This window comes from Balaenoptera musculus, chromosome 1, assembly GCF_009873245.2.
Source record: "Balaenoptera musculus isolate JJ_BM4_2016_0621 chromosome 1, mBalMus1.pri.v3, whole genome shotgun sequence".
NCBI classification, from domain to species: domain Eukaryota; kingdom Metazoa; phylum Chordata; class Mammalia; order Artiodactyla; family Balaenopteridae; genus Balaenoptera; species Balaenoptera musculus.
Window position 1 is genome coordinate 57,677,183 of NC_045785.1, and position 24,431 is coordinate 57,701,613.

The 24,431-nt window shown below is 36.3% G+C and overlaps 1 protein-coding gene and 1 non-coding gene across 2 annotated transcripts in view; one reads left to right on the top strand and one right to left on the bottom strand.

Moving 5' to 3' along the window:
* DNAI4 (dynein axonemal intermediate chain 4) overlaps positions 1-24,431 on the bottom strand; it is a 125,554-nt gene that overhangs the window by 75,658 nt on the left and 25,465 nt on the right. The window contains 2 exon segments of the mRNA XM_036843370.1: positions 16,004-16,143; positions 18,891-19,047. Coding sequence (XP_036699265.1) covers positions 16,004-16,143; positions 18,891-19,047 — 297 coding nt within the window.
* TRNAE-UUC lies at positions 13,199-13,270 on the top strand. Its single transcript has one exon. It is a non-coding gene; the product is annotated as a tRNA-Glu (tRNA).

Below are 24,431 nucleotides of genomic sequence, written 5' to 3' on the forward strand. Positions count from 1 at the left end.
TGTGAAGTTAGAATTCCTTCAGGGTAATGCCAGGTTCCATGTGAAATTTATTTACAACCTGCTTGGGTGGAGAAGCCATTGTCTTCAGAAACCTTGGTGTAGTTGAACTGACAGTTACTGTGTTGTGACCTGGAGTTCACCGTTAAAAGGGTCACCCAAGCAAAGTCATGGAGTTTTTTGGTTATTAATGTGATTCTTGGCACATCCTATGCGATATATCTAAATTGAATTATGGTACCAGATAAAGTTATAGATGGGAATGAAGCTTGTGTAGCATCCTTTATCATGTGTAACCAATAAACGATTTAATACCCTCTTGAAAAACAATGCTAAAGGGACTTCTTTAAGCTGAAAAGAAAGGATGCTAATTAGTAACAAGGAAACATGAAAGAACAAGTCTCACTGAAAAGGTAAATATATAGTAAGGTAGTGGAGTAATCACTTTTAAGCTAGTATGAAGATTAAAAGAAAAAATAGTAAAAATAGCTATGATGACAATAATTAGTCAATGAATACATAAACTAAAAAGATATAAAATGTGACATCAAAAACATAAGATGGGAAAAGAGAATAAAAATGTTGAACTTTAGAATGGGATCAAGCGTAATTTTTTATCCCCAAATCAGTCAGTGTGATATAGCACATTAACAAAATGAGCATAAAACTATATGATCATAGAGGATAAAAAGCATTTGACAAAAGTCAACATCCGTTTATGATAAAAACTGTCAACAAAGTGGGTATAGAGGGAACAGACCTCAACATATTAAAGGCCATATATGACAAGCCCACATCTAACATCATACTCAACAATAAAAAGCTGAAAACATTTCCTCTAATATCAGGAACAAGACAAGGATGCCCACAATTTCCACTTTTATTCAACATAATATTGGAAGTCCTAGATGGAGAAAATAGGCAAGAAAAAGAAATAGGCATCCAAATTGGAAAGAAAAAAGTAAAACTGTCACTCTTTGCAGATGACATATTATATACAGAAAAGCCTAAAGACTCCATCAACAAATTGTTAGAACAAATAAAGTAATTCAGTAAATTACAGGATATAAAATCAATACACAAAAATCTGCTGCATTTCTATACACCAATAACAAGCTATCACAAAGAGGAATAAAGGAAAAAAATCCTATTCACAAATGTATCCCCCCACCCCAAAAAAACACCACCTAGGAATAAATTTAACCAAGAAGTTGAAAGACCTCTATATTGAAAACCACAAGACATTAATGAAAGTAATGGAAGAAGACACAAATAAATGGGAAGACACAAATAAATGGAAGCCACAAATATCCATAAATGGATATTTCATGCTCATGAATTAGATGAATCAGTATTGTTAAATGTCCATACTTCCCAAGGCACTCCACAGATTCCATGCAATCTCCATCGAAATTCCAATGATATTTTTCAAAGAAATAGAACAAATTGTCCCAAAATTTGTATGGAACCACAAGAAAAACCAAACAGCCAGAGCAATCTTGTGTAACAAGGAACAAAGTTGGAGGCATCACACTCTCTGATTTGAAACTATATTACAGGACTTCCCTGGTGGCTCAGTGGTTAAAAATCCACCTGCCAATGTAGGGGACATGGGTTTGATCTCTGGTCCAGGAAGACCCCACATGCCGCGGAGCAACTAAGCCCGTGTGCCACAACTACTGAGCCTGCATTCTATAGCCCGTGAGCCACAACTACTGAGCCCACATGCCACAACTACTGAAGCCCACACACCTAGAGCCTGTGCTCCACAACAAAAGAAGCCACCACAACGAGAAGCCTGTGCACTGCAACGAACAGTAGCCCCCGCTCACTGCAACTAGAGAAAGCCCACGCACAGCAACGAAGACCTAACACAGCCAAAAAGAAAAAGAAAAGGAAACTATATTACAAAAGTATAGTGATTAAAACAGTATGCTACTGACATAAAAACAGACACATAGATCAATGGAACAAAACTGAGAGCGCAGGAATAAACCCACATATATATTGTCAATTAATTTGTAACAAAACAGCCAAGAATATACAATGGGGGAAGAAATGTCTCTTCAGTAAATGGTGTTGGAAAAACTGGACAACCACAGGCAAAAGAATGAAACTAGATCACTATTTTACACCATACATAAAAATTAACTCAAAATGGATTAAAGACTTGAATGTAAGACCTGAAATCATAAAACTCTTAGAAGAAAACATAGGAAGTATGCTCTTTGACACTGGTCTTAGTAATACTTTTTTGGATATGTCTCCTCAGGAAAGGGAAACAAAAGCAAAAATAAACAAATGGGACTAGTATATCAAACTAAAAAGTTTTGCACAGCAAAGGAAACTATCAACAAAATGAAAAGGCCTCTTACTGAATGGGAGAAGATATTTTCAAGCAGTATGTCTTATAAAGGGTTAATATCTAAAAATATACACAGAACTCACATAATTCAACATTAAAAACAAACAACCTAATTTTAAAAATGGGCAGAGGACCTGAATAGACTTTTTTCAAAGATGACATGCAGATAGCCAACAGGTACTTGAAAGGTGCTCAACATCACTAACCAACTGGGAAATGCAAATCAAAACCCAATGAGATATCATCTCATGCCTGTTAAAACGGTTATTATCAAAAATACAAAAAATAAGTGTTGGCAAGGATGTGGAGAAAAGGGAACACTTGTGCACCATGGGTGAGAATGTAAATTGGTGTAAGCACTATGAAAAGCAGTATGGAGGTTCCTCAAAAAATTAAAAATAGAACTACCATATCATCCAGCAATTCCACTTCTAGGCATTTATAAGAAGAAAAGGAAAACACTAACTTGAAAAGATATATGCACCCCCACGTTCATAGCAAAATTAGTACAATAGCCAAAATATGGAAGCAACCTAGGTGATCCTTGAGGGATGAATGGATAAAGAAGATGTGGTATATATACATAATGTAATAATATATGGCCATGAAAAAATGAAATCTTGCCATCTGTAACAACCTGGATGGATCTTAAGATTATTATACTACATGAAATATGCCAGACAGAAAAAGATAAATACCTTATGATCTCACTTATCTGTGGAATCTAAAAAAGAGAGAGAGAGAGAGCACGGACACAGAGAACAGACTGGTAATTGCCAGAGGCAAGGGAGTGAGGGGTGGGCGAAATGGGTGAAGGGGGTTAAAAGTACAAACTTCCCTCTATAAAATAAATAAGGCATGGGGGTGTAATGTACAGAGTGGTGACTATAGTTAATAATACCGTATTGTATATTTGGAAGTTGCTAAGAGAGTAGATCTTAAAAGTACTCATCACAAGAAAAAAACTTTTCTATGTACAGTGACGAATGTTAACTAGACTTATGATCATGATCATGATCCATTTCACAATATACACAAACATCTAATTGATATGTTGTACACCTGAAACTAATGTTATATGTCAATTATATCTCAATGAAAAATAATAAAATAAAAAAGAATTAGAGCAGGGCTTCCTTGGTGGCGCAGTGGTTAAGAATCCGCCTGCCAGTGCAGGGGACATGGGTTCGTTCGTTCCCTTGTCCAGGAAGATCCCACATGCCGCGGAGCAACTAAGCCCATGAACCAAAACTACTGAGCCTGCGCTCTTAGCCCACAAGCCACAACTACTGAAGCCTGCAGACCTAGAGCCCGTGCTCTGCAACAAGAGAAGCCACCGCAATGAGAAGCCTGGGCAACGCAAAGAAGAGTAGCCCCTGCTTGCTGCAACTAGAGAAGGCCGGCGCACAGCAACAAACACCCAGCTCAACCAAAAATAAATAAATTAATTAATTAATTTAAAAAAAAGAATTAGAGCAGAAATCAGTAAAATTGAAAACAGGAAATCAATAGAGAAAGTCAATGAAACTAAAAGTTGGTTCTTAGAAAAGATTAATAAAATCAATAAGCCTCTAGCCAGGATAACTAAGAAAAAAATTACTAATATCATAAGTGAAAGAGACGATATCACTACATATTCCATGGACATTAAAAAGATAACAAAGGGGACTACCCTGGTGGCGCAGTGGTTAAGAATCTGCCTGCCAATGCAGGGGACACGGGTTCAAGCCCTGGTCCAGGAAGATCCCATATGCTGCAGAGCAACTAAGCCCATGCACCACAACTACTGAGCCTGTGCTCTAGAGCCCACGAGCCACAACTACTGAGCCCATGTGCCACAACTATGGAAGCCCACATGCCTAGAGCCCGTGCTCCACAACAAGAGAAGCCACTGCAATGAGAAGCCTGCGCACGGCAAGGAAGAGCAGCCCCCGTTCGCCAAAACTAGAGAAAGCCTGCACGCAGCAACAAAGACCCAACGTAGCCATAAATAAATAAATAAATTTATTTATTTAAAAAAAAAAGATAACAAAGGAATACTATGAACAACTCTATGCCACTAGATTTGATAACCTTGATGAAATTGTCCGATTCCTTGAAAGACACAATCTGCCAAAACTCACACAAGAAGAAATAGACAATCTGTACAGCCCTATATCAATTAAGGAAATTGAATCAATAATTAATAATCTTCCAAAACTGAAAGCACCAGGCCCAGATAGATCCACTGATTTCTACCAATAATTTAAGGAGAAAATTACACCAATTCCCTGCAATATCTTTCAGAGGATAGAAACAGAGGGAATACTTCTTAACTCATACTTTGAGGCCAGCATTACTCTAATACCAAAAACAGACAAAAACACCATAAGAAAGGAAAATGGCAGAACAATAACTCTCATGAACACAGATGCAAAAATCCTCTATGAAATATTAGCAATCAAATCCAGCAGTATATAAAGAGAATTATACACCACAATTAAGTGGAGTTTATCCCAGGTATACAAAGCTAGTTCAACATTGGAAAATTGATTGATATAATTAATCCATCACATCAACAGGCCAAAGAAGAAAAATGACTTGATCATATCAACAGATTCAGAAAAAGCCCTTGACAAAATCCAACACTCGTTCATGATAAAAACTCTCAGCAATTTAGGAATAGAGGAGGAACTTAACTTGACAAAGAACATCTATAAAAACCTACAGCTAACATACTTAATGGGTTTCTTCTAGAAACTAGAAGATCTTCCACTAAGATCAGGACCAAGGCAAGGATGTCCCCTTTCATCACTCCTTTTCAACATCCTACTGGAAGTCCAAGCTAATGCAGTAAGATAAGAAAAAGGAAATAAAAGAAATACAGATGGGAAAGGAAGAAATAAAGCTGTTTTTGTTCTCGGATGACATAATCATCTATATAGAAAATCTGAAAGAATTAACAAAAACTACTGAACTAGTAAGTGATTACAGCAAGGTTGCAGGGTACAAGGTTAATACTATACAAAAGTCAATCTCTATCCTGTATACCAACAATGAACAAAGGAATTTGAAATTTAAAACAATATGATTTACATTAGCACCCCAAAAATGGAATAGTAATAAATCTAACAAAATATGTACAAAATCTATTATGAGGAAAACTACTAAACTCTGATGAACAAAATCAAAGAATGAAATAAATGGAGAAATATTCCATGTTTATTAATAGGAAGACTTAGCATTGTCATGATGTCTGTTCTTCCCAAATTGATCTATAGATTCAATGCAATCCCAATCAAAATCCCAACAAGTTATTTTGTGCATATCAGCAAACTGATTCTAAAGTTTATGTGAAGGGGCAAAAGACCCAGAAGAGCCAGCACAATATTGAAGACAAAGAACAAAGTTGGAGGACTGACACTACTCAACTTGAAGACTTACTACAATGCTACAGTAATCAAGACAATGTGAATAGAACACAATAGAGTGCTCAGAAATAAACCCACATTAATATAGTCAGTTGATCTCTGTCAAAGGAATGAAAAAAACAAATGGAGCAAAGATAGTCTTTTCAACAAATGGTGCTGGAACAACTGGACATCCAAATGCAAAAAAAAAAGTAATCTATACACAGATCTTACATCCTTCAGAAAAATTAACTAAAAACTCATTATAGACTTAAAAGTAAAAGCAAAACTAGAAAACTCCTAGAATAAAACATAGGAGAAAATTTAGATGACCTTGGGTATGGCAATGACTTTTTAGAAACAGCAAAAGCACAATCCATTAAGTAATAATAGATGTGCTGGACTTCATTAAAATTAAAAATGTCTGCTCTGTAAAAAGAAATGTCAAGAGAATAACAAGACAAGCCACATATTGGAAGAAAACATTTGCTAAAGATACATCTGAAAAAGGACTATTGTCCAAAATATACAAATATCTTTTGATCCTTAACAATAAGAAAACAAACTACCAAATTTTAAAATGGGCCAAAGAGCTTAACAGACACCTCATCAAAGAAGACATACAGATGGCAAGTAAGTATACAAAAATATGCTCCACATCATATGTCATCATGGAAGTACAAATTAAAACAAAAATGAGGGGAATTCCCTGGTGGTCCATGGTTGGGACTTGATGCTTTCACTGCTGGGGCCTGGGTTCCATCCCTGGTTGGGGAACTAGGATCCCTCAAGCTGGACAATGCAGCCAAAAAACCAACCAAACAAACAAACAAACAAAAATGAGTTGCAAAAAAAAAAAAAACACACAAAATGCTGGTGAGGACATGGAACCACAGAAACTCTTCATCATTGCTTCTGGGAATGCAAAATGGTACAGCCACTTTGGAAGACTGTATGGCTATTTCTTACAAAAATAAAAATACTGTTGCCATACAATCCAGCAATAGTGCTCCTTGACATTTACCGAAAGGAGTTAAAAACTTATGTCTACACAAAAACCTGCACACAGATATTTATAGCAGCTTTATTGATAATTGCCAAAACTTGAAACAATCAAGATGCCCTTCAGTAGGTAAATGGATAAATTAACTGTGGTACATCCAGATAATGGATGGTTAAGAGTCTTGCTACCTATGTTCTACAAGCCTTCCATGACAGAGGAGAGGATTTCAGAGGAGTCTCTTTGTGTAGCATTCAGTATGCCTGTTTTTTGTTTGTTTGTTTTGTTTGTTTGTTAAGTACCCATGTCTTGATCTGTGCCTGGTGTTCCCCAGCTAAAGAGCCTCTATTTTGTCCTCTCCAGAGAAGAAATTTCTGACATCTTCCAGGGTAGAATAGGGGAAGTTGCTCAGAGAATGTACTTGATTCCTTTTTGTGATTGAATTATATTTCATTGCATGTATTTACACATTTTGTTTATCCATTCATCCACTGATGGACATTTCAGTTGTTTCTACTTTTTGACTATGGTAAAAATTGCTGCCATGAACATGTGTGTACATATATTTGAGTACCTATTTTCCATTCTGTGGGGTATTATATATACCTAGGAGTGGAATTGCTGAGTCATATGGCAATTCTGTGTAATTGTTTGAGAAACTACCAAACTGCTTTCCACAGCAGCTGTACCATTTTACATTCCCAACAGCACTGTATGGGAACTCCATTTTCTCAACTTCTTTGTCAACACTTGTTTTTTTTTTTTTTTTGGTTGCGCTGGGTCTTTGTTGCTGCTCACAGGCTTTCTCTAGTTGCGGCGAGCGGGGGCCACCCTTCGTTGCGGTGCGTGGGCTTCTCATTGTGGTGGCCTCTCTAGTTGTGGAGCACGGGCTCCAGGCACACAGGCTCAGCAGTTGTGGCTTGCAGGCTCCAGAGCACAGGCTCAGTAGCCGTGGCGCACGGACCCAGCCGCTCCGCGGCATGTGGGATCCTCCCGGACCAGGGATCGAATCCGTGTCCCCTGCACTGGCAGGCAGATTCCCAACCGCTGCGCCACCAGGGAAGTCCCAACACTTGTTTTTTTAATTATAGCCATTTAATGTGTGAGAAGTAGTAACTCATTGTGGGTTTTTTTTTAAATTTTTTAATTCAATTTTTTAATGTAATTCCTCCAATTTTATTATATTTATTAGTTATCTATTTTGTACATATTAGTGTATATATGTCAATCCCAATCTTCCAATTCATCCCACCCACCCCCACCCCCCAGTTTCCCCCCTTCGTGTCCCTACGTTTGTTCTCTACATCTGTGTCTCTATTTATGCCTTGCAAACCGGTTCACCTGTACTGTTTTTCTAGATTCCACATATATGTATTAACATATGATATTTGTTTTTCTCCTTCTGACTCACTTCACTCCGTATGACAGTCTCTAGGTCCATCCACATTTCTACAAATGACCCAATTTCGTTCCTTTTTATGGCTGAGTAATACTCCATTGTATATATGTACCACAACTTCTTTATCCATTCATATGTCAATGGACATTTAGGTTGTTTCCATGTCCTGGCTATTGTAAATAGTGCTGCAATGAACACTGGGGTACATGTGTCCTTTTGAATTATGGTTTTCTCAGGGTATATGCCTAGTAGTGGGATTGCTGGGTCATATGGTAATTCTATTTTTAGTTTTTTAAGGAGCCTCCATACTGTTCTCCATAGTGGCTGTATCAAATTACATTCCCACCAACAGTGCAAGAGGGTTCCTTTTCTCCACACCCTCTTCAGCATTTATTGTAGATTTTCTGATGATGCCCATTCTAACTGGTGTGAGGGGATACCTCATTGTAGTTTTGATTTGCATTTTTCTAATAATTAGTGATGTTGAGCAGCTTTTCATGTGCCTCTTGGCCATCTGTATGTCTTCTTTGGAGAAATGTCTATTTAGGTCTTCTGCCTATTTTTTGATTGGGTTGTTTGTTTTTTTGATATTGAGCTGCATGAGCTGTTTGTATATTTTGGAGATTAATCCTTTGTCAGTTGCTTCATTTGCAAATATTTTCTCCCATTCTGAGGGGTGTCTTTTCATCTTGTTCATGGTTTCCTTTGCTGTGCAAAAGCTTTTAAGTTCCATTAGGTCACATTTGTTTATTTTTGGTTTTATTTCCATTACTCTAGGAAGTGGGTCAAAAAAGATCTTGCTGTGATTTCTGTCAGAGTGTTCTTCCTATGTTTCCTCTAAGAGTTTTATAGTGTCAGGTCTTACATTTAGGTCCTTAATCTCATTGTGGTTTTGATTTGCATTTCTCTAATGACTAATGGTGTTTAACACCTTTTCCTGTGCTTGTTGGCCAATTTGTTTTCTTTCTTTCGAAAAATGTCTGTTCAAGTCCTATGCCCATTTTTTAATTGCGTTGTTTGTGTTTTTGTTCTTGGATTATAAAAGTTCCTTCTATAGTCTGGATACTAGACCTTAACAGAGATAAGATTTGCAAATATTTTCTTCCATTATGTAAGTTGTCCTTTCACTTTTTTGATAGTTATTTGATGCACAGAAGTTTTTAATTTTGATGAAGCTCAATAAATCTATTTTTTTCTTTTGTTCACCATGCTTCTAGTGTCATATCTAAGAATCTATTATCAAGGCAAAGGGCAAAAATATCTACCCCAATTTTTTTCTAAGAGTTTTATAATCTTGGCTCTTACACTTAAATCGTTGATCCACTTTGAGTTAATTTTTGTATATGATATGAGGTCTGAATCCAAGTTTATTCTTTTGCATATGGCTATCTAGTTGTCCCAGCACCAGTTGCTTAAAATACTATTTTACCTCTATTTAACGGTCTTGGCACCTTTATCAAAAATCATTTAACCATATATGTGAGGGTTTATTTCTGGGATCTCTATTCTATTCTTTTGGTCTATATATCTATCTTTATGCTAGTACCACCCATTTTGATCACTATAATTTTATAGCAAGTTTTCAAATCAGGAAGTATGAGCTCTCTAACTTTGTTCTTTTTCAAAATTGTTTTGGCTACTTGGGGATCCTTTGATATTCCATAAAAATTTTAGGATGACTTTTTTTCTATTGTTGCAAAAAAGTCTTTGGGATTATTCTGGGTGGTATTCACATCTTAATAACATTAAATCTTTCAACCATAAACACAGAATGTATTTCTCATTTACTGAGGTCTCCTTTAATTTTTCTCAGCAATGTTTTATAGGTATCAGTGTACAAGTCCTTCATCTCCTTGGTTAAATTTATTCCTAGGTATTTTATTATTTAGGATGCTATTATAAACACAATTACTTTCTTAGTTTCCTTTTTGGGTTGTTCATAGGTAATATATAGAAATACAGCTGAATTTTGTGTGCTGATCTTATATTCTGCAACTTTTCTTTTTATTGTATCTATATGAGATGATGGATGTTAGTTTAACCTATTGTGATAATCTTTTCACAATATAGGTAAATCAAACCATCATGCTGTACTTATACATTGATGTATGTCAATTATTTCTCAATAAAACTGGAAAAAATAGTGAGTCTCTTGTTACACAACATATAGATGGATCATGGTTTTTATTCTTCCAGTTTTTTTGATGTTTGTTATCTTTGTTTAATCCACCCTACCAACCTTTGCTCTTTAATTGGAGTGTTTAATCCATTTATTTAAAGTAATTACTGTTTAGGAAGGGCTTCTGCCATTTTTAATTTGTCTTCTTTACGTCTCAAATTTTCTTGTTTTTCAAATCCTCCATGACCGTCTTCTTTAATGTTTAATTGATCTTCTTTATAGTGTATCATTTTTATTCCTCTCTAAATTATTTTCTGTAATTTTTAAGTTACTTCTTGGTGACTGCCTTGGGAATTAAAATTAATTTCTTAAAATTTTTACATTCTATTTTGAAATAATACTACCTTACTTCAATTATATACAAAAACTGCTCCTATACAGCTAAATCCCACCCACTTTAAGTTGATGTTGTCACAAATTACATCTCTATACTTCGTATGCCCATTAGCATAGGTTTAGAATTATTGTTTAATGCATTTATTTTAAATCATATTGCAAAAAAATAGGAGTTACGAACCAAAATTACAATATTGGCTTTTGTATTGACTTATGTAGTTACCTTTACCAGTGTTCTTTATTTCTTCATATGTCTTTGAGTTACTGTCTAGTATCCTTTCATTTCTGCCTGAAGGGGCTCCTATTAGCATTTCTTGTAAGTTCTACTAGTGCTGAATTCTCTTAGCTTTTAGTTATCTAGGAACATCTTAATTTCTCCTTCATGAGGATATATTCAGTTTTAATTATTTAATTAGATTTCTCCTTCATGAGGATTATTTGAAGAATATAGAATTTCTGGTTGACAGTTTTTGCTTTTGGTGCTTTAAGTATGTCGTCCCACTGGCTTCCAGCCTCCATGGTTTCTGCTAAAAATTGAGTGTAATCTGATTGATGATCCTTTGTAAATGATGAGTTACTTTTCTCTTGCTGCTTTCAAGATTTTCTCTTTGTGTTTGATTATAATATGTCTCAGCATGGATCTCTTTATTTTTATCTTTCTTGGAGTTCGTTGAGCTTCTTGGAGGTGCAGATTTATGTCTTTTATCAAATTTGGGAATATTTAGGCCACTACTTCTTCAACTATTCTTTGTGCCCCTTTATCTCTTTCTTCTCCTCTCTTTCTGAAATTTCCATTATATGTATGTTGGTGACTTGATGGAGTCCCACAGGTCCTGTAGGCTCTGTTCATTTTTCTTCATTATTTTTTCTTTCTGCTTCTCAGACTGGATTATTTCAACTGACCTGTCATTAAAAACTGGTGATTCTTTCTTTTGCCTGCTCAGATGTGCTACTGAAAACTCTAGGGAGTTTTTCCATTTCAGTTATTGTACTTTTAACTCCAGAATTTATGTTTTTTTCTTTTTATAATTTCTATCTTTATTGATATTTTTTATTTGTTCACACACTGTTCTCCTGGTTTATTTTATCTCTTTGTCCATAGCTTCCTTTAGCTTGTTTTTTTTCCTTTTTTTTTTTTTAATACAATTGATCTAAAACCTTTGCCTAGTAAGTTTAATGTCTATACTTCCTCAGGGAGAGTTTCTGTTCATTTCTTCTTTGAAAGAGCTATACCTTCTTGTTCCTCTGTATCCTTTGCAATTTTTTTTTTTTGACAATTGAACATTTTGAATATAATTATGTGGTAATTCTGGAAATCAGTCTCTTCCTCAGGATTTGATATCATAGTTTGCTGTGAGTGGTAGTTGTTTGTTTGCTAAGTAATTTTGCTAAACTATTTTTGTAAAGTTGTATTCTTTGTCATGTATCATCTCATAAGTGTTTGTGTTTTAGCTTTTGGTCAGTTAGCGTCCTGACAGAGATTTCCTTGAACACCTGGGTTTCTTCCCACTCAGAAGAAAAAAAGGAAGGAAAGAACGGAAAAAAAGAAAAAAAAAGGGAAAAAACCCCTCCCAGTCTTTGCAGATGGGCTCCATGTTGGGGAATTCCTTCAGTGCTTAGACAGGCTGCTTAAAACTATACCACAGCTTTCACTTCCTGCTTGTACTGAGCCTAGAGATCAGCCAGAGGTGAAAGTTTAGGATCTTTTCAGGTCTTTTCTGAGCATGCATCCTGCACTAGGCATGTGCATGACTTTCTGAATTCCTCTGTATATGCAAGCCTTTTTCAATACCTTAATTTCCCAAAGAAAGTCTCTCCCAGCTTTTTCTTCTAGGCTTTCAGTGTATCTCTTGTTTGACTCAATTGCATTATTTTGCCTCAGGTAGCAGTGAGTTGTTTCATCTGCCTTACAGTTTTTTGAAGAATGCATTATGCTTATCACCTGAGAGAGTTCTGGGTTAGGCAAAAAAACACAAATGCCTTATGTCAATCCTCCAGGTAGCCCCTAGACAGGTTAAAACATACAAACCAAATTCTTTGAGAATAAGGTCTGTTCTGTTCCCTCTGGAACCAAGGGCCAGGGTCTCACACTGGGAAGGCAGGCTTCTATCTTTAAGACCACCACTCTACTGAGGAGGGGAATGGGACAAGAGCAAGTAAAGATGCCACAAAGCTTTCCTACTAATTATAAGTTTCTCTTTTCTTGATTTAGCACTTGCTTAGAAGTTTGTCTATTTTAATCTTTTTAAAGAATTAGCTTATGGTTTTGCTGAGTAACAAAGGCCATTAAGATTATAACCTTTCTTCTAATTACACTTTTGGCCACAGCATTCAGAAGTTTGGCAATGCAGTGTTCTCAGAGTTGTTAATTTATAAACATTGAAAGATAGTAAGTATAGTAGTTAAGAGAACAGGTTCAAGAACCAGACTGTCTGGGAGTATCGTTGTCCACCATAGTAACTGAGTGACCTTGGGCAAGTTAGCTAACATCTCTTTGCCTGTTTCTTCTTTTATAAAATGAGGAATAGGGAGTTCCCTGGTGGTCCAGTGGTTAGGACTTGGTACTTTCACTGCCATGGCCCAGGTTCAATCCCTGGTTGGGGAAGTAAGATCCCGCAAGCCATGGGGGTGCGGCCCCCCCCCCCCAGAAAAATGAGGAATAGTAAGAGCTCCTACCTCATAGGGCTGCTGTGAGAATTAAATCAGTTAATATACAGGCATACCTCATTTACTGCACTTTGCAGATATTGCATTTTTTCCAAATTGAAGGTTTGTGGCAACCCTGCATTGAATAAGTCTGTTGGTGCCATTTTTCCAACAGCATTTACTCACCTCATGTCTCTATGTCACATTTTGATAATTCTTGCAGTATTTAAACTTTTTCATTATTATTATATTTGTTATGGTGAGGTGTGATCAGTGATCTTTGATGTTAGTATTGTAATTGTTTGGGAGTAACACGAACCATGTCAATATAAGACAGTGAACTTATTCTATAAATGTAGTTTATGTTCCAACTGCTCCACTGACTGACTCATCCTCCATCTCTCTCCTTCTCCTCAAGCTTCCCCAACTCCTCAGAAATGACAATATTGAAATTAGGCCAATTAATAACCTTATAATGGTCTCTAAGTGTTCAAGAGAAAGAAAGAATAACACATCTCACTCTAAATCAAAAAACTAGAAATGATTAAGCTCCATGAGGAAGGCATGTTGAAAGCTGAGAGGCCCAAACCTAAGCCTCTTGCACCAAACAGCCAAATTGTGAATGAAAAGGAAAAGTTCTTGAAGGAAATTAAAAGTGCTACTCTAGTGAACACATGAGTGATAAGAAAGCAAAACAGCCTTATTGCTGATAGGAGGAAGTTTTAGTGGTCTGGGTAGAAGATGAAAACCAGCCACAACATTCCCTTAAGCCAAAGCCTAATCCAGAACAAGGCCCTAACTCCCTTCAATTCTATGAAGGCTGAGAGAGGTGAGGAAGCTGCAGAAGAAATGTCTGAAGGTAGCAGAGGTTGGTTCATGATGTTTAAGGAAAGAAGCCATCTCCATAACATAATAGTGCAAGGTGAAGCAGCATGAGCTGATGTAGAAGCTATAGCAAGTTAACCAGAAGACCTACTTAAGATAATTAATAAAGGTGGCTATGCTAAACAACAGATTTTCAATATAGATGAAACAGCCTTGTATTGGAAGAAGACACCATCCAGGACTGTTACAGCTAGAGAGGAGAAGTCAATGCCTGGCTTCAAAGATTCAAAGGACAGGCTGACTCTCTTGCCAGCTAGGAGCTAATGCAGCTGGTGACTTTGAGTTGAAGCCAATGCTCATTTACCATTCTGAAAATCCTAGAGCCCTTAATAATTATGATAAATCTACTGTTGAGATCTACTACTCAGAAAAAAAGATTCTTTTCAAAACATGACTGCTCATTGACAATGCACCTGGTCACCCAAGAGCTCTGATGGAGATGTACCATGAGATTCATGTTGTTTTCATGCCTGCTAACACAACATCCATTCTGCAGCCCACGGATCAAGGAGTCATTTTAACTTTCAAGTCTTATTATTTAAGAAATACATTTTGTAAGGCTATAGCTGTCATAGATAGTGATTCCTGTGATGGATCTGGGCAAAATAAATTGAAAACCTTCTAGAAAGGACTCATCATTCTAGATGCCATTAAGAACATCTGTGATTCATAGGAAGAGGTCAAAATATAAACATTAACAGGAGTTAGGAAGAAGTTGATTCCAACCCTCATGGATGACTTTAAGGGGTTCAAGACTTTAGTAGAAGTAACTACAGATGTGGTAGAAATAGCAAGAGAACTAGGATTAGAAGTAGAGCCTGAATGAATTGCTGCAATCTGCTTCTTATGGATGAGCAAAGAAAGTGGTTTCTTGAGATGGAATTTACTCTTGGTGAAGATGCTGTGAAGATTGTTGAAATGACACCCAAGGATTTAGAATATTACATAAACTTAGTTGACAAGGCAGTGGCAGGGTTTGAGAGGACTGAGTCCAATTTTGGAAGAAGTTCTACTATGGGTAAAATGCTATCAAACAGCATTACATGCTACAGAGAAATCACTCATGAAAGGAAGAGTCAATCAATGTAGCAAACTTCATCGTTGTCTTATTTTTAAAAAATTCTACAGCCACCCCAATCTTCAGCAACCACCACCCTGATCAGTCAGCAGCCATCAACATCAAGGCAAGATGCTCTACAACAAAAAGATTGACTCACTGAAGCCTCTATAATGGTTAGCATTTTTTAGCAATAAACTATTTTAAATTAAAGCATATACATTGGTTTTTTAGATATAATGCTATTGTACACTTAATAGACTATAGTATATTATATGTGCTGGGACATTTAAAAAATTCATGTGACTAGCTTTATTGCGATATTCACTTAACTGGAGTGGTCTGGAACCAAACCTGCAATATCTCCCAGGTATGCCTGTATGTGAAAAGCCTAAAATAGTGCTTGGCATGTTTTAAATTTTATTAGTTATGGTCGATATGCTTTGTTACATTAAACAATCAGTTTCTATAAATGTTTCATAAATATTTGAAGAATACAAAGTTCTATGATATAGTCTGTATAAAAATCAAGATAATTATGTTATTCAAATCTTCTAAATCTGTATTTATTACTTGTAACTTAATTGTCAAATTCTGAAAGCTGTAGATCACAGCACCCAGCTCTTGTGATTTGGCCAAATCATTTATATTTTTGCCTTATATACTGTAGTATTGATTTGTTAATCGACACACTCAAAGAATATATATTAAAATATTGTAATTTAGCAAGCAGAATAAAACATAAATTACCTTTGTCTTCCTTCATGATTTTGTCACATTGAACGTGTTTATTCTTTGGTGCTCCATTAATAGTCTGCATCATCCTTTCTACATATAAGTCATTGCCTAATCTATTTCGACAAAGAGTTTCATAGTTCTTGTTTCTCTGGCTATAAAAAGTAATATATACCCAACTTATTAATAAAAATTAATTTTTACCACACATATCTTTTTCTATTGATATTATGCTTTTTCTTAAAATTACCTTCTTTAATGTGGATTGCACCAAAAAATGAAGTGAAAGTTCAAGACACTTCTTAGGGAAAGACTGCATTAAACTACCTCCAAAGGACTCTTTTACACTATATCCCCCAACATCCCTACAACTTTTGGTACCCACAAATAATATCCTAGCATTATCTCCACATAGGTTTTATGAATTTTGATATAGACATAAAGCTATAAATTTCCCTCAAAGTACTGCTTTTGTGTCATTCCACAGTATGTATTATTTTCATAATTGTTTTGTTCTGAGTATTTCTTTGATTTCCATTATGATTTCTTCTTTGGTTCATGAGGAATTTACAAAATGTGCTTTTTAACTTCCAAAAGTGTATGTGAATATGCATCTATGTTTTAGTTGAGATTTATGTAATTAATTTTTAACTTCATTCCACTGTGGCCAGAGAATTTAGTTTGTCTGACACTACTTCTTTGAAATTTTTGAAACCTTGCTTCATGGCCTTGTACATGGATGATTTTTGTGAATGTTCCATGTGTGCTTGAATAGAGTGTGTATCCTCTAATTGTCAAATTCAGAGTTCTATATATGACCATTAAATTATGTTTTTGGTTCAAATTTTCTATAACTATACTAATTTTATCTGATTGACTTATCAATAATTAAGACAGGTATATTCATACCTCCTACTTTAATAAGATACTTAGCAAGTTTCCAATTTTTGCTTTATATATTAAGAGGTTATTTTATTAGGAGTTTCAAGTTTAGAATTATTATACCTTCCTATCATTATGAAGCCACACTCTTTATCCCTAATAATGCTATTGGTTTGTTTCTCTGTAGATGATGTGTTCTTTATTTTTTTTCTTCTGTTTTTAAAATCTTCTTTTAATATTTGGTATTTTGGAGTATGAGTACAATGCGTCCCCTTTGTGTGTGTGTGGATTTCCTTTTATTTATTCCTATTTCTGTGGAATGGTGTTTTTCAATAGTTTGGGGAATTCCTTACTCTCCTTGAATAGTAACTCTCGTCCATTCTTTCTATTCTGCCCTTTTGGAACTGATTAGGTGTATGTTAGACCTTTAGTCTATTATCAATATCTATTTAATATCAAAGATTAAATCAGTATTAATATCAAAGATTAAATCAATATTTACTTTTAAATTTTAACAATTATATAAACATACTTTATTTTAAAATTCTTTTTAAATTTTTTTCATTATAAGTAATCATTTTGATAGTTTCTTAGTGTTAATGATGTTTTAACTCTATCTTTTATTTAAATATTTCACATATATTTTATACTTTATATTTGATAATATCATTACCCATAGTCCTCAGGATCTAGATCTAGGATTTGTTATTTTTAAAATTCTCATTAATAATGACTTGTTTCTTTATTGGTTTGGTGTATTTTTACTAAACTCAAACTGAATGAATCTTAAGAGTCTAAATGGGATACGCTTTCCTCCAGAGAAAATTTGTATTTGCTTATGATAGTAGCTAGGAGACCCTACTGACCTGGGACTACTTGAGACAACTGAGATCCTTGTAAGGGTATTGGTTTAATATAAGAATCTCTCCTTCAGCTGTCTCAATTTGTGGGGGATCCAAGACTTACTGGTGGACTCTAGATCCATGTGCTAATATTAACATTTGCTTCTAGCATCTCTCCCTCTCTGATTTCAGATCACTTATCTATCCCATTGTTATTCTTTTCCTTTCCTTTTTCTGGTCCTGGGAGCTTTCCCTTATGTCTCATGGGCTTTAAAATTATGCTATTTGAGTTATAAAGCAGAAACGAATACACCATTGTAAAGCAATTATACTCCAGTAAAGATGTTAAAACAAAAAAAAGTATACTATTTGAGATCTAATTGTACTATATTTTATAGTCTAAACAATTTTACAAGATTTTATATTTGGATAAAAATAATACCATAAAAATTATTTTAGTGATGAGTTTTTTAGTACTATGAATCATATTCAAATTATACTTGAAGAAAACTAATCTGAATAACTATATTAATAATCTATTTATATAGCTATATTAATTTCAGACAGAGCAGACTTCAGAGCAAGGAAAATTATCAGAGATAAAGAGGGGCATTACATAATGATAAAGGGGTCAAGTATCCAAAAAGACATAACAATCCTTAATGTATATGTGCCTAACAGGAGAGTTTCAAAATATATGAGGCAAAAACTAATGATCCATTTATATTCATTAATAAAGAGAAATGGAAAATCTACTCTCAGTAGTAAATTCAGTCATTTCCCCATAACATATTTTCCCTTTTAAGTTTTAAATATAAAAAATGGCAGTCATTTCTTTTTAACTTGAAAATAATTCATATATGCATAAAAGAAAAAATCATTAAAACCTATACTGAGACTTAGAAGCTTCCTTTATTTCTTTTATTATTTAACTTAGTAGCTCACCTACTTTTTAAAGAATATGGTAAAGCTATGGGTTCCTCTTCTAGGAAAAACATACAGCATAAACACTTTACATGTAATTTCATGAGGCACATATGTAACTTTATATACGATTTCACCAGGCACATATACCACCAGTGTTTATCCAGAAATCCCCAAAGACGGAAACAAGGATAAGAGCCTCTGATTTAGCATTTAAATTACAAAAGCAATGTAAACAATTGAACAATACATACCTTACTTTCTCAGCTTCTTCAGATTCTACAGAAACCATGACTGTTGGTAGGTTTAAAAAGTTCATCGTTTCTGTCTCTGTGAGTATTATCTCTATAGTCTTCTCCAGGTCTTCTTTTGTTACAATTTTTCCAGGTGTTGCCCTAATAACTCGTAAATCTAAAATACATGACTTAATAAAAATCATTTACTAATTGTTATTTTTAATTTTCATTTTGTCAAAATACCATGACGAGTCATACATTGCAGGTGGCATTACATGGTCAAGGAATAGGCCATGTTGTGAGATGTAGTCTATTTAATCCCTCTGAAGCCAAACTGGATCTATGGCTCATAAACCATCTCTATTGCTGATACATCAAGCCTACTCCAATCTCAAATGGGTAGTCATGACTACAAGGGCATCCCATTACATCTATCCTACAATATTAACAGGGAGATTGGGGTGAACAACTATTGATACAACTCAAGAGACATATGGGCAAGAGTGTTTCCCGGATAATATGCAACCCTTCTCTGAGCCCTGAAGCTAATTTCTAGTCTATATCTACAACAGCCTTTTATTCTGTTTGTCCTTCTTATTGGTTGACTTTTGATTTAGATTACAGCCCACCTCTAATCATCTTCACCAAGAGCTAAAAAGACTCTCCAGTGAAAGTTGTGGTTAAATACAGGAGAAAAAGAGGCTCAATATCCATGCAAAAAATACATTGAAAAGGGTTAGCCTCAAGTCTGTAGTCTTGTCAGAAGTCCAAGATTCTGGAAAAATTTCACTGAGGATGGAGTGTCAGGGCTAGAGAGTTTGGACTTGGTTGTATGGGTAATAAAGAGCCATGACACGGTATATAGGTCAGAGTTCAATGTTTTCTGTTAAAAACAGCGTGTGAAGCAGGGATCCATGAGGTTTTGATGTGGGTAAAGCTTGAAAAGCTTTAGGAAAACAAGACTTAAGGGTATACACTTTCCAGAGATTAAGGCTCAGTCTCCTTAAGAAGGCCCAAAGCCTGAGAAAAACACTCTCCTTATAACCTAAAAAAAATACAAGCTACTGGGCTTCCCTGGTGGCGCAGTCATTGAGAATCTGCCTGCCAATGCAGGGGACACGGGTTCGAGCCCTGGTCTGGGAGGATCCCACATACCGCGGAGCAGCTAGGCCCGTGTGCCACAACTACTGAGCTTGCGCGTCTGGAGCCTGTGCTCCGCAACAAGAGAGGCCGTGACAGTGAGAGGCCCGCGCACCGCGATGAAGAGTGGCCCCCGCTCGCAGCAACTGGAGAAAGCCCTCGCACAGAAACGAAGACCCAACACAGCCAAAAATAAATAAATAAATTTATTTAAAAAAAAAACAAAATACAAGCTACTAATTTCACAAACCAATCATCCACATTTGGAATGGCTAAATAAATAATAGTATACTCATCTATGAATATTAACTAGTAATTAAATATGACATTAAAAACATATGAAAATGTTTGTAATAAAATGTAAAGTGACAGAATAATCCAGGACAAAACCCACGCTATGGTTATAACAATTAAAATACTTATGCATATGGAGAAGCTGAGGAAACAAGATTTTTAATTGCTAATCCTTTATAGTATTGGATGATTCTTCTTTTTAAAAATGTTCTTTAATTTTTATTATTTATGCAATAAATTTAAAATATGAGGGAGAGGTGATTTATATAAGTAAATCTAGCTAAGGTAGATATAAGGTAAGTGAAAAAGAAATGAATTACCCATATGGACACAACTGGAGATATATCTAGTTCAAACTGTTCATTTTATCAGTGAAGAAAATGAGAAACAGAGAGGCTAAGTGAGAAGTTTAAGGTCACACAGGAATACTGGCAGTTTTGAGACTAGAAATTTTGGTTCTTGATTCTCTAAACTTTCTTTCTTTAAGACCACCAGATCTTCATCTATGATTTAGTTACATATACCTCAAAGTAGCATTATGGCACAGATATGTTAATTATAAAAATGAATGATCTTACAGTAGATAGAACCTAATAGGGGACTTCCCTGGTGGCGCAGTAGTTAAGAATCCACCTGCCAGTATAGGAATAAAGACACAGACGTAGAGAATGGACTTGAGGACACGGGGAGGGGGAAGGGTAAGCTGGGACGAAGTAAGACAGTAGCACTGACATACATACACTACCAAATGTAAAATAGATAGCTAGTGGGAAGCAGCTACATGGAACAGGGAGATCAGCTCGGTGCTTTGCAACCACCTAGAGGGGTGGGATAAGGAGGGTGGGAGGGAGACACAAGAAGGAGGTGATATGGGGATATACGTATTCATATAGCTGATTCACTTTGTTATGCTGCAGAAACTAACACAATACTGTAAAGCAATTATACTCCAATAAAGATGTTTAAAAAAAAAAAGAATCCGCCTGCCAATGCAGGGGACACGGGTTTGAGCCCTGGTCCAGGAAGATCCCACATGCCGCGGAGCAACTAAGCCCATGCACCACAACTACTGAGCCTGCGCTCTACAGCCTGAGAGCCGCAACTACTGAGCTCATGTGCCACAACTACCACGACTAGGTGCCATGCGCGTGCTCCGCAACAAGAGAAGTCACAGCAATGAGAAGCCCGCGCACTGCAACAAAGAATAGCCCTGCTCGCCACAACTAGAGAAAGCCCACGTGCAGCAACGAAGACCCAACGCAGCCAGAAATAAAAATAAAAAATAAAAGGTATACCAGATTATGTTAATGTGCATTCAAACTGAGAAATACTAATCTACCAGGTGGTAGAAGTAGAATTGTTTGGGTGTGACTCACTTTAGAGACTTGACTTTGTAGTTAGAATTCACCAGCAGGCCAAGACGATATAAACATCTATATTATTCTTCAAGGTTTCTGGAGGTGAAGTTTTGTTACGTTTGTTTGTTTGTTTGTTTTTGATGTAGACAAATAGAGGTAGACCTCAAGGCAAATCATTACTTAAAGATTTTCTTCTTTATCTTAAGAGGAGTGCAAATCCATTGGAGGGCTTTAAGCAGGGAGAATGCGATTAGATTGTGTTCTTAAAAAGATCATTCTAATAGGGATACAGTAGGATAATTAGTTGGCTTAGAAATCCCACTAGGGGATTAAAGACAGAAAGGGAATTTTAAGGGAGTTTGGGGAGACGGTTGTAAACTATTGACCACTCAAGAAAAGAATCTAGTAACCTAGCAACAATCTATACTACCTTGACGAAAGACCAGGTGCATCCAAGCACCAGGCACACTCAAGCCACAAACTCTCATTGTTAAAACACAATAGATAAGAGGTCTGAATCTTGTTACGTGAAGTCAGGGAGTTAGTAGTCCTTGAAGAGTAGCATTTCTGCAAGACAGAAATATAGGTGAAAAAGGAAAGAAAGTAGGTGAAACGGGACATTATACCAAAACCTGAGATGAATTACCATATATTAGTATATGTCACCACCCTTCTGCTAATATACATATTTAAATAGCGTCATGACCATCCCCATTAGACCATACAGGGTCAAAGGAGGAACTAGTGATTTAAGCCTTGACGTCTACCCAAAACTGAGGAAGAAGGTGGTCTTTTCTTCCCTCCCCACTTTTTCTTTGATTATAAAAATGTAGCCCTCTTTGTTCTCAGGGCTGTGCTCCCTTGCCTGCCCGCTTGTAGCTCTCACAAGTATCCTATGCTAATAAACTGACTCTTTGCCTATCGCTTTGCCTCATGCTGAATTCTTTCTGCAAGGAGAAAAAAGAACCTGAGCTTGAGTAAGTCCTGACACCAGGTGAGCAGCTTCAATTAAAAGACAGTGGATTTGAGTCCCCTCCTAAGTCAGGGACTGTAGGTTCAAGTCCCAGTCTGAGGTGTGGCTGGGCTTGAGTCCCATTCCATGGGTTCAAGTCCCATCCTGTGGATTCAAGTCCCAATCTGAATTTTGGCTGGGTTCGAGTCCCATCCAAGAAGGAGAGCAGGTTCAATTCTGCATACAGCTTGGAAAAACAAATTGGAGGGTGGCAAGAATATATGTAGGGACTGCTGAGGGAGCTTATGACAATAATTCAATTCTTTGTCCCCTCCTGAGAGGATGGGCGTCTTCCACAACAGACATTGCTAATTGTTTAAGTCTTCATTGCTAAGCCTTTCTCCCTTCCCTGGCCTCTTTCCATTAATACAGGTTGAGAAATAAAATATTTGGCTTTTCCAGCCTCTCTTGAAGCTAGTGGTGTCAATGTGACACAGTTCTGGCCAATGAGATAAAAACAGAAATATACAGGAAAAAGGAAGCCTTCTGGGAAAATGTTTACTTTCCTGATAAATGAGGGAGATGTGACTGGTGCTACTGCCTTTCTCCTTCTTTCTGCTTTTAATGTGGATATAATACCCAGACCTGGGGCACGTATCATGAGACCATGACGCAAGAAACAAGAAGAAAAGGCTTACGAAAAGAGAAGAGCAGAGCTTCCAATCCAGATTCTGACACAATTAAGCCACAAAAGCAAAGCCAAAAGCTATCTACCTTAACTTCTTTTAATGTGGGAAAAATGGTAGTTGGGTATTCTGTTACTTGTCAGAAGCATTCTGTTACATATGCTAACACCAAAAAGAAGAGTCCATCAAGCACTTTTCCAACCTTATTAATATTTTCACTAATCCTCATTATCATATTCGAGGAAAAGACATCCTGACCCTCAAGGAAGTACCCACTTCTTCCAGCACTTATGGTCAACCATTATTTCCTCATTCTTTTAACTTTACTTGCATAATCCTTTGCATTACCTCATGTTTTATCCTCTGCCTGGAATGGGCCTCTCCTTTTGTTCTCCTGACAAATTACTAATTATCTTTAGAAACCCAATTCAAAAGTCAATTATGTTCTCTACGAACGTTCTCTCATTTTTTGTTTTCCACTTCACAGTAGTTAATCTTTTCTTTGTAAGTACTCCCATCACATTCTGCATATGTCTTAATATGGCATTGATCACAGTGTATCACAATTATTTGTCTCCTGAGTTAGAAGCTGAGCTCTTTTAAAACAGGGTCTGTGGGACTTCCCTGGCGGCGCAGTCGTTAAGAATCCACCTGCCAGTGCAGGGGACACAGGTTCAAGCCCTGGTCTGGGAAAATTCCACATGCCAGGGAGCAACTAAGCCCACGTGCCACAACTACTGAGCCCACGGTCTAGAGCCCGCGCACCTAGAGCCCGTGCTCCGCAACAAGAGAAGCCACAGAAATGAGAAGCCCACGCACCGCAATGAAGAGTAGCCCCCGCTCGCCACAACTAGAGAAAACCCGTGCACAGCAACGAAGACTCAATGCAGCCAAAAATAAATAAATAAATATTTTTTAAAAATTAAAAACAAAAAAAACAGGGTCTGTGATTACTGAGGCTGGTGGTGCAAGAAAGTCATTTGAGAATTTTAAAAAATATATAAACATTACCCTGGTAATTCTCATATAGCTACTGCACAGGCCAGCATTTGGGAATGATTACCATAGTTCTTCTATCTCAAGCACCCAACAAATAATGAGCACATTTGCTAAAGAAATAATGAACTGT